The following is a 12,189-nucleotide window of genomic DNA, read 5'->3' as shown; positions in this document are numbered from 1 at the left end:
AAAGTTTATATTTAAAAAGTTAAAAGTAGGAGATAACTTATATAACTGTAATTCAACTCACTCACTCAGTCACTTCGTAGGTAAGAAAATATATCTTTTAAACATTATTCTATTATAAATAATTATATTTTGAAAGAAAAATAAATGAAAATTAAAAATCAAAATTTCAAGTGATGGGTATTTTAATGCTAGCTATTTATTATTACAGATAAATTTAAAAAAAATCTTATGGGTTGTCTTCTAAGAGAAAATGACATAATATTTTTGGTAAAAATACTTCTTTGGTCTTTCTCAATTTTGATATTGAGCAATTTGATCCTTCTAAAAAATCTGAGCAATTTAATCCCTCAATTTCAAAAGTGAGCAACTAAGGATAATTTGTCACGACGTTGATATTTTTATCAGTTTACCATTTATTCTAGAAAATAAAAATAAAAATAGTTGTGATATTTACACATTATTTGATGCCTAAAATTACTATTATACCAATCAAAATAATTGAACAAAAACATTAACATGGTGGCAATTGCCTTTAGTTTTAAACTTTCAAAATTGATAGAGATCAAATTACTTTTTTAGATAGATCAATTTATTGGATATCAAAACTACGAGGAGCTAAAGAGATATTTTACATTTTAACTGTTGTTATTTGTTATCTGTCAATATCCCACGTATTTAGAAAAGTATCTATATATTTATAGGTGCATTAGATTATTTGCCATTTAGAGCGTAAAAGCAAACAATTAGCTGTACCTGCCTAAAAAATTAGAATGATGTAATTAATTATATTCTTTTACTTAATTAGCACCTTACTAAATATGAAAATGAGATTAAAACACCAAATTTAAGAACCTTACTAAAGATGAAGAATTATATCTTTCAAAATGTGAAATGAAAAAAATAACCTTAAGGTGTTGCTTATAAAGAATTGAGTCTAAAATGAGTCTACCAATCGTTAAATTAGGGTGAGTTTAAATGAACGATTGGGTGCGGTGCATTTTGTAACACCCTTAACCCGTACCCGTTGTCAGGATAAGGTTTTGGAGCATTACCAAAATTTACAGATCAAACAGACAGAAGTTTCAAACATTTCACAACATATAATATTTAGATCAAAAAGTAATCAAATTCATATATATTGTCCCTTATTTGAGCCATCGATGCCCAAAATACGCGTTAGAAATAAATCGGGACTAATTCGAAAACTCAGAAAAAATTTTAAAACTGCAGGGTTTACACGACCATATGACCAGAATGTACATTAAATAACAAGTTTAACATTCCCTACAAGCTTTGACATTAAGCAATTCAAAAATCATTCGTTTAACCAGTTCAAAACACATTCAAACACATTCAAAACATATTAAAATGATCATCCTAAGTGCCTAACCAATGTACCCTAATTAGATGTGTTCATGGGCCGGCCGTCGGCCCGAAATATGGGAGGGTTTGGGTAAAAATATAGGCCTGAAATATGGGCTTGGGCAAAAAAACGAGGCCCGATTAAAAAACGGGCGGCCTCTGCACCACTTTTTGCTCGGCACTACCGAATAATAAATATTTTATTTTTATTTTTTAACTTTAAAATACTTTTAAAATACTTTTTTTTAATTTTTTTAATTTTAAATTTTTTTTAAAATACTTTTTTTAATTTTTTAAATTTTAAAATTTTTTTAAAATACTTTTTTTAATTTTTATTTTAATTTTTAAAATAAATTCTTGGTATTTATTTAAAAAACGGGCCGGGCTTATGAATTTTTTCCCAGGCCGGGCCTAGGCAAAATTCTAGGCCCATATTTCAAGCGGGCTGCCCTGCCTAGGACCTGGGCTGAATTTTTTCAGGCCCTACCACCCAAACCCATGAACACCTCTAACCCTAATTGGTGCCACATTTATATCATCAATTTATATTATCATAACATCATTCAAATTCAAATTATAAACATACCTAATTTAATCCATTTTACCTAGTTTATGAATATTTAAACATCAATTTAACATGTCACAATAAAACTTAAAAAACAAACACATGTTTATATGTACATACCAAACCAATATTAAATTTATAACCTCATTTACATTTAATCCACAAAATAGCAATTATTTAGACACCCTAGGTACATGCCGACACAAATGGATAAACATCACCACATTTGAGATCGGGATCGTTGTTGGATATTGAATCAGTGATCAAAAGTTAAGTACCTAACCTGCACACGGAAAACAAAACCGCACTCAATGGTATTTCTATAATCCGAATAATGAAAGAGAGTAGATTACAAATGTATAATTGAAATATAGACACATATTAATATTTAAAAATCATCACAACTACCATATGCCAACTCTTTGAATTCATACATGATAACATATCATAATTCATATGTTTCACAATATCCCAATTCTCATACTTGCTATACAAATAGATTTTCACAATTTGATTCACATTTCATTTAAACAATGGCATTATCCATTACATATTAAATTCATGAGTATATAACTCATATATTCCATGTATTTACAACATATTTCACATTCTATTTTCAATTCACTATATCACTTCCATTTCTCATACCATGCCATTTCAATATCAATTATAGAACTTTATTATTTATTTATCATTATTAACACGACTCGGACTTAGACGGATACACAGATCCAACCAAACACACCATGTGGCACCCAGTGCCTCATTGGATGACTCGAAGTAGTAAATTGTCACCCAGTGTCTCATCGGTTAAACCGAAGTAAATTGGCACCCAGTGCCTCATCGACTCGAAGTCGAAGAAATCTCTGAACTTTTCCAATCCTATGGCATGCCATCTATATCCGACTTAGCTCAATACAATTCACATTTCATTTAAACAATGGCATTATCCATTACATATTAAATTCATGAGTATATAACTCATATATTCCATGTATTTACAACATATTTCACATTCTATTTTCAATTCACTATATCACTTCCATTTCTCATACCATGCCATTTCAATATCAATTATAGAACTTTATTATTTATTTACCATTATTAACACGACTCAGACTTAGACGGATACACGGATCCAACCAAACACACCAGTGTGGCACTAAGTGCCTCATCGGATGATTCGAAGTAGTAAATTGACACCCAGTGTCTCATCGGTTAAACCGAAGTAAATTGGCACCCAGTGACTCATCGACTCGAAGTCGAAGAAATCTTTGAACTTTTCCAATCCTATGGCCTGCCATCTATATCCGAATCAGCCCAATACAATTAATAGGGTTTAATTTCGTATTTCAAAAACAACCAATGTTCAATATCAATTTTTCATATAATCACATATACATATGAATTCAATTCAATTCAAATAATCAATACATTCATAATATATATATCAATTCAATCAATTCCCGTCAATTTAAAATCAATTCAATATCAAAATGCCAAATACTCACCTCAACTACTTATCATGAGCATTAAATCAAAATTCAACAATTAATAACTATATTTGGAGTATAGAAATACAAATAAGAAACTTCGAGCTATTCCCCGTCAACTTTATCTTTTCCCTTCTTAGTCGAGGATTCCGGTACAACATTAGCTACGGAATTAAAACAATTAAAATTCATCAATACAATGCAATTCAATTTCATATTGCATATTGCAATTTTTGCTCAATATTTGTCTAATTTTCAATTTAGTCCCTAAACCGAGACTAACTTTATTTCTGTACAATTAATCCTATATTTTCATACAGATTTCAATTTAAACTAAATTTAACTCCCTATTTTCACTTAAATCAATAAATTTTAAAATTTTCACAATTTAATCCCTATTACTCAAAATTTACAATTTATTCTACAATTCAATCCTTTTTCATTTCTAACTTTTAAATCTATCAATTTAATCCCTAATACTAAAATTATTCAACATTAACAACATTTAAAAACTCAATAATTGCTAAAATTTTGACATAGGTCGGATAGTATTTAACTTCGAATTCAAAAATATAAAAATTACAAGAAAAATAGACTAAATTGACTAACTAATTGAACTTTGAAATTTTGAAACCCCTAGGCCGTGCGTCTGCTTCTTTTCTTTCTTTTCTTTCTTTCTAATTTGGTTTTACTTTTGTCTTTTATTACTTTTTTCTTTTACTTATTTGACTTAACAATTAAGATAACCTATTATAATATATATTTTAACTTTAATATTATAATATATATATATATATATATATAACAAATTTACACATGTAAGTTACTAATACTGTCCACTTAATGGAATAAAGTATAATTGTTTCTTTAGTCCCTTTAATTATTCTTTAATCTATAATTCAATTTTTACCCTATATGCAATTTAGTCATTATACTTAATTTAATTTCAATTCAAGTAAATTTACTTAACCGAAACCTAATTAACTACACAAATAGCTTCGTAAATATTTTTAAATATTTACAAGTCCGATTTACGAGAAAGGAGTCCCGAGAATGTACTTTTTTTTCAATTTGGTCATTTTCTCTTAATTAACTACCGAAAAGTTAAAATTTATTAACGGAACTTTAATACCACCTTAATGACACTCCGTAAATATTTATAAAAATATTTACACCTTATTTTATAAAAATAAGGTCCCGAAACCACTGTTTCTGATACCATTGAAAAACGAACTGTTACACATTTAGCTTATTTTTTATCTCATGTTGTAGTATCAGTATAATATTTAATCTTATTATCACTATTATTTTTATACTCATCGCAGCTAGATACATTGCTCAACTAAACCCACTATTAGAATTGAAATTTAATAGAGAAAAAAGGGTCCATAATATATTAAAATTAACATATTTTGTTTGGGCCTTTGCTTTGCCCATCATTATATGGGTTTTTTCTTAGACGTACACTTGCACTTTTCCAGCATCCAGGCACCTACCAACCAGCGTAGCAAATTTTAAAGGATAAAATAAACAATTAAAAAATTAATCATTTTTGGGTTGAAACCCGGGTCGCCCACGCGAAAGCCATGAGCACTTAACACTTCACTCAGATTTTTTTGAATGGTTAATTTGGATGGATGTTTATTTTTATTATGGTGAGTTTAAATTTTTTTTTATTTCTAGTATTGTTATATTATTTAATTTTATCGTCACCCATATTTTTATATTAATTATAGATAAATACATCGCCCATATAAAAGAATCCTTAGACAGCCAAATGTTAAACAACCTTATATAACAATATTGTTTGAGTGAAACATATACCTTGATTATTGACTTATTAACCTCACTTAGAACAGACAAATTGACGGTAAAAATATCATAGAGGCTTTTATATTAGGAGTTGGATTATATTTTACTTTTTTTATTAAAAAAATGAGCAAATTGAATCCCGTTTGTTGGCTTGATGGTCAGAGTGTTCCGGTGTGACTTGAGTTCGAGTCGCGCTAATCCCGTTGCTGTTAGGACTTTACTCTCCTCTTATAATTCACCAAAAAATAATAACAGTAAATTAAACAACAAACTGACTCAATTTGCTAGTCACTACCGAATATAATTCAAACCCATGAAGGCCCATACGAAAAAAAGAGAGGCTTGCATCAACCGCCTTATGGCACCTTTTTTATGGTCCCCCAACACAGTCCAGACAGGCGCCTCAACCTTCCGTGTTGTTCCCTTAGCTGCTGTAAGTCGCGTGGTTGCCCTCAAAGCAGATGGGATCTTCTTTGCATCGATCCCAACAAGTTAATTGTCTAGCATGGGATCTTCTGCATCTGAATACTCGTTAATATCATAAAACAAAAGGAGCAAAACTCTTCTTCACTACTATCAGGAATGCTACCATGTTAAAGCAAGCGGTTCCTATAGATGGTTTTTCAATCAGCCTGCGTTACCTACAAATCTCGGAGAATATATATATTGGTGCTGTAGCTGTTGAATTTGCCAAATTGGAATTCAATATTTTAAGAATGAACTCCCTACAACAAATCGGTGTTCATGAAAGTAGTTTATAACTTTGTATCATTAGGAGTGATGAGTATAATGGTGACATCTCGTAAAGTTAAATTTTAAACTAAAGTAACATTAATCATTATTAGTTAGTTTCATTCATATCTAATTATATTCACGTAAATGATGTAATCTAAAATAAAAGAAAATAAAAATAAAGAGAAATTAGTTAGTAATATAAAACAATTGTTCAGGAAATAACTATAGATATTCGTTGATATAAACAAGCTGATCAACCAAAACCAAAATACAAAAATACGTATTTCTACATAATTGGCAAAAAAGGAAAACCATTTTACTATATTTATATAATAATATGTTTCTTTTGAGGTCCACCTCCTTCCATTGAAATGTGAAGCAAATATTGAAAGCTGAAACTCTCCTTCAAAAGTATTTACTATTGTTTACCTTGTCCTTTCAACCTGAAAGAAACTTCAATGCATCTTTCATGGATGGCCTATCAGCTGGCCTGCTTCTGGTGCAAAGCAAAGCAACATCAACAACCTGTTTTATTTCATCTTGCAATGAGTTGGCGGAATCATCAGTTGCTTCATTTTCACTATACATTTCTCTCAAAACAACGTCCTGCGGTTTGCTTTGAACGATTTCTCCACCATTTGTCAGCCTACCATTAGTTAGAATTTCCAGAATTATCTCCCCAAACCTGTAAATGTCCATGTATAGTTCATCTTTGATAGCTTCACTGGACCGACCTGTTTCAAATTCCAAATAAGAAATTCAAATTGTTGTTTTAGAATAAATGAATCCAAGGAAAGTAAATGGTTGACTTGTACCTTTGATAAACTCTATCAGATACTTGAACCCGAAATCAGCTAAACGGGGTTCGAAATTATCGTCAAAGACTATGGTACTTGAGTTCAAATCTCCATGAGAAATTGCAGGATTGCAGTCATGGTGAAGGAAGCAAAGTCCTCTTGCAATCCCAGTTATAATTCTGCACTTGGTTGACCAATCTCTAGGCATTGTTACCTTATCAGCCAAATTTCCATTAGGCAAGTAATCATACAACATATAAGCCATATGGTTGTTGTAGCAGAAACCAAGTAATCTGATCAAATTCCTATGCCTTGCATTTCCCATTTGTGTTATGAATTCTATGGCAACCTTCATTCTTTTTGGCTCCCATTCTATCTTTTTCACCAGAACTGTTATTCCAGTAGGTAGCACTGCTTTGCAAACTGCAGCAGATAGCGGTGGCAGTTCTTCCATGGAATCGGCCGAACTGAAACTCCTCAAAACATCATTTGCTGTAAACTGTGGGAGTCCAATAAAAGATTCCATTTTCCATTGGCCTTTGTTTCCTTTGCGGAGATAAACTAGCCAGAATAACAAGGCTGCAATGAGTATGGTTACTCCTGCAGAGAGCAAAAGAACTAACCTGAGTTTCCCAGTGCCTTTGCTTCCAAAGATCGACATTGAAGCTGAACATGATCTAAGAGGTGCTCCACACAGCTCCCGGTTTCCAACATATGCACTTCTTCCCATTGATTGCAGCACTTTTTCAGAGGGAATGGCACCAGAAATATCATTGTATGACACATTTAGAAGTAATAAGTTTGTAGATTTCCCAAACTCTGCAGGGATTGAACCGCTGAAATTATTATGCGACAAATCCACAACACTTAGAGCAGGAAGACTAGCAAGCTCATCAGGTATATGACCATTTAACTGGTTGCTAGCTAAATTAATGATCTCAAGTGCCCGGCAATGGGAAACACTCTTTGGGACAACTCCAGACATATTGTTTTTCTGCAGTTCAAGAGCAAGCATGGACCTGCATGATTTGAAAGGAGGTAGATTCCCTGAGATGTTACAAGATGATGCAGAGAAATTTTGAAGGAGTGGCAAAGACCATGTTTCTTCAGGGATCAGTCCCCCTAGTTCTGGATTGTTAGAGACATTGAAATACTGAAGCTTTGAAGCTTGAGAAATATCAGAGGGAATTCCACCAGTAAACTTGTTCCTGGAAAGGTCTATGTATGAAACATCAGGAAGATGGCTAAGTGTTAAAGGAATTTCACCTGAGAATGAATTGTCCTCGAGTCGAATTCGAACCATCGAAGAACAATTGGATAGAGGTGAAAGATTGCCTGTAAACTTGTTGGAAAACATGATTAATTTAAATAGCTCACCGCCTGCACAAATATGGGGAGGAATGCTGCCAATGAAACTGTTGATTGAAACATCCAACCATCTAAGTTTTGAGTTCTTGCCCAAGTTTCTTGGAAGTGAGCCAGTGAAGAAATTGTTCCATATAAACAAAGTATCTAGTGATGGAAGTTCAGCTATGCCATCTGGGACAGTGCCATTCATTTCATTGTACATAAGACTGAGCAGTCTTAGATTCTTCAATTCAGCAAAGCTCTCAGGAATAGGCCCAGAAATGAAGTTATCAGAGAGATCCAAATTGGTGAGAGCCAAGATTCTGCTGAACTCCCATGGAATCAATCCAGTGAGCTGGTTTCTGAAGAGAAACAGTGACTGAAGCTTGGTGAGATTAGAGAGCTGCTTGGGGATTGATCCCGAGAGATTTGAACCAGCAATATCAAGATACTGAAGCTCACTCATGTTGCCCAACTGCCATGGGATGTTCCCTTCGTAAGAATTGTACCCTATCTCCATATGTGTCACTGTTTGGAGATTACCCAATTCAGGTGGAATGTTTCCAGTGATAAAATTCCCAGCTAAGTGAAGAAATTCAAGTCTCTTGAAAAACCCATATGCTGATGGGATTGGTCCACTGAAGTAACTCCCAGCTAAGTTGAGAACCTTAAGAAATTCAAGCTTGGAAAGCTCAACAGGCAATGGACCTGAGAAACTATTACTGAAAGCATCAAGAACAACCAGGTTTTGAAGACCGGTGACCCCTCCTTGGAAATGGCCAGAAAAATTGTTTCTGCTTATATCTAAGCTTCTTAAGTTGGTGAGGTTGAAGATTTCAACGGGAATTTCTCCAGAGAATGAGTTTTGACTGATGTTGAGCTCAACAAGCTCAGTGAACACACTGAATTGCTTCCCAGGTAACTTACCTGCGAGTTTCTTCGTAGAAAGGTTTAAACCAATAACAATTGTGGAGTTGTTGTCGCATTTAACACCAGACCAAGAACATGCATGAACTTTCCCTGAAGGCTTTCCACTATTGGGCTCTAACCAATCATCCAGATTGTGAAAAGGATCAATAATCTCGGATTTAAAGCTCAATAGAGCATCTGAATATGGATCAGCAGCTAACACCACAACGATTAACATGGAAGAAAAGAGGAGATTCAAGTGTGGCCACTGGAAGATCTCCATTGGAACTCGTAGTGAAGAAGGAAGATAGACAAAACTATAGTGCAAGCTGTGTTTTCTGTGCTTTCGTTAGATGAACATGGTGCATGGGAAATAGCGAAAGGAAGCATAAAAGGAGGGCATGAAGCATGAAATAAATTGAATGATGTTTATTTGGATATATGAGAATAATATTGGGTTGCTTTTGGGGACAAACGTGGGGCCTTGCGGTCCTAAGTTTACTTGGATTATGTTTGCCACCATTACCGAATAAAGCTTTCTTATCTTTGAGCCATCTTCAATTTTGCTTTGCTTTTTCACTGGAGAGAATCCTATACAAATTGATTGCCATTGTCTTAATTTGATTAGTGATCTCAACACTGTGGAGGCATCACTAAATCATCCTATAATTCTTAGTTAAAGAAATTAAAAGAAAAAGTTTTGCATAATCCATTTTAATTGAAGCAAAAATTGCATAATCAGAGATAAAGGTGAATCGTTTTTTAATAGCAAGAATCTATACTTATTAGGCAATTAACATGACAGCTACTATCAATTATTCTTTAGATCGTTATGATTGTAGTTTTTATAAATTATTTTAAAAAAGATCGTGGCGAACATATAGTATGTGTATATATATATCAGTAGGTGAAGATCGAGGAAAAAAGAGGGAAAACTATAATCGTATATTATTGGGGAAGAAAGAGGTAGGGAGCTGTTTACACTTTACAAGGTAAATTGTTGAGGGTAAAAATAGATAGAGAGCTTTATGGATAGTTCACATGGTGTTGTATGGAGAGTCATAGAAATGCTAAGTGAGGGAGATAGAAGAAGGCTTCAATGTAAGAGAAAAGTATTTAGAATACGGGTATGTTGGAAGGAGGTGGAATAGAAATAACCTTTGGGAAAGAAATGAGCTCACTTTGTATTAAATTTTGTCTTCTCTCGTTCTCTCTTACTATGTCTCACATATAACTATTTATATAGCATGTATCTTAGTTAAGTACATGTATAACTACTAAATACATCTACTCTAAATACAATTAGAGCAAATATATTTTAGAATGTTATAAATTATAATATTCAACGAGATCTTGACACGTGTCTGGCGTAAGTTATCAGTCACTATAATAATATTTTAAGATGAACTAAATGAAACCCAACCTGTGAGTCAATGACCATGTTTATTTTTTAGCAAGGTAGGTTAAAGAAACTTTATATATTATGACTATGTTGCAGGAGGAGGTGAAACTTAATTTTATTCCATCAAATTTTAAAAATAAGGAATAAACGATGATGAAAGGCAGATATGTCCTTGAAATCTGGTTTAAATGATGAAAGCTGTTGAACTGTTACAAGAATTTGACCAAGTATGAATCCCAATATTCCTCACTTTAAACCTTTTTAATCCCTTTTTTGGTTTCCATTCTTTTCACCTGAATGTCTAGAATCCTTCCACCGATACTGCTAAATAACAAGTTCTATTTCTATCCTATCACAACAAAACAAGCACAAATTCATTTTATGCATGGAATGAAAGAAACAAGTATCATGCAGTAAAAAAGAACACCTAGGAAAAAGTAAATATTTTTGTTGGGTTTTCTAATATAAAAATCTAAATACACGTATATGCAGGGACAAATTGATGTTGTTGAAAAGACAGAAGCAGGTGCAGAGAAGGTAAGAAAAAAAGAGGAGAGGTGTAATAAAAAGCGAGAAACCAATTCCCTTGATTTACGATGAGCCTAGCCTTTTGTGCCTTTGGAGGAAATTAAAAATAAAAACAAACAAAAAAACAAAGGTAACCCCCTCCTCCTTCCTTGCAATGCGTGTTGCTTGGCAGTGACTGCTTAGCTTCCTGGTCCACATGCGATCCAATGATTACAAATATATAAAGGGAGTGTGAAGAAAGTATCCCTAGAGGGAAGTTTCAACCATCAATAATAGAGGCTTTTCTTACGATCAAAGTTTAATTATATTTAAAATTAAAACTTAAAAAATATAGAATTTCTAATCTTAAATATATATCCAATTTTTAAAGTTTACCTTAAAAGGTCTCAACATGAACCCATAACTTCTTAATAATAGTAACATTAAATTCTGCTACTAGTTTTATATTTTTATTTGATCAATTTTAATTTTTATACTTTTTAAATTTTAAATTTTCAATCATCGTCAAATAATAAATATTGAATCCATTAAGTGAAGTTGATATGCTAAATATATTATCATACGTATAATATCATGCCAACTTATTATTTCCATATGTTATTCATTAAAATCTAGTTACTGCATTAACAACAGTTGCTTGTGTCAAGATTGAAATTTCACAATTTGAAAAGAATATGGATCTAAAATGATCCAATTGAGGAACACTGATAAAATCCACAACTGCACACATAGGACAAAACTAGTAATTGATTTTAACCAATTTGATTTAACTGCTACTACTTAGGTGAAATTTCAAGTTTTAAAAAGTACAATGGTTAATATTGATTAAATCAAAGTATAAGAACTAAATTCACAATTTTTACAAAACACAGGGACTAATAGCAAATTTAACCTAATAGTAAATTTGACTTAAGTCAGAGTAGTGTTGCATTGCAGCTTCATCTTGACCACGTAATCTTTGTTCTCCATTTGTAGTGTGCTTTTTAGCCACTCATTTACTTAATGGGGAGCACTAATTCTTACATGATTACATCATTGTTCTTTAATTAGTAGTAACATTTCCCATCTTCCCTATCCACGAAAGTAGGTAACTTGATATAGATGCAAGTTGGCAAGCACAAAGCGAAAACTTCCCTGGGTTTTGTTTTAACTTCATATTTGTGAACCTAAATAAATGGGATTCGGTAACTATAATATATATTTTTTATCTTCAAACTGCGATTTTTCTTTTAAATCTAT

General features: G+C 32.5%; 1 protein-coding gene across 1 annotated transcript; it reads right to left on the bottom strand.

The window, feature by feature from the left end:
• Positions 1–6,137: 6,137 nt before the first annotated feature.
• Positions 6,138–9,449, bottom strand: LOC105769651 (leucine-rich repeat receptor-like protein kinase TDR). The gene is made up of 2 exons (XM_012590419.2): positions 6,783–9,449; positions 6,138–6,701 (listed from the first exon to the last, which is right to left on the bottom strand). Exons 1-2 carry the CDS (start codon positions 9,301–9,303, stop codon positions 6,406–6,408), a joined length of 2,817 nt encoding a protein of 938 aa, XP_012445873.1. The 5' UTR covers positions 9,304–9,449; the 3' UTR covers positions 6,138–6,405.
• Between the last annotated feature and the right edge of the window lie 2,740 nt (positions 9,450–12,189).

This window comes from Gossypium raimondii, chromosome 5 (genome assembly GCF_025698545.1).
Source record: "Gossypium raimondii isolate GPD5lz chromosome 5, ASM2569854v1, whole genome shotgun sequence".
Lineage (NCBI taxonomy): Eukaryota > Viridiplantae > Streptophyta > Magnoliopsida > Malvales > Malvaceae > Gossypium > Gossypium raimondii.
The sequence above is the reverse complement of the archived record's forward strand: the minus strand, read 5'-3'. Positions and strand labels throughout refer to the sequence as shown.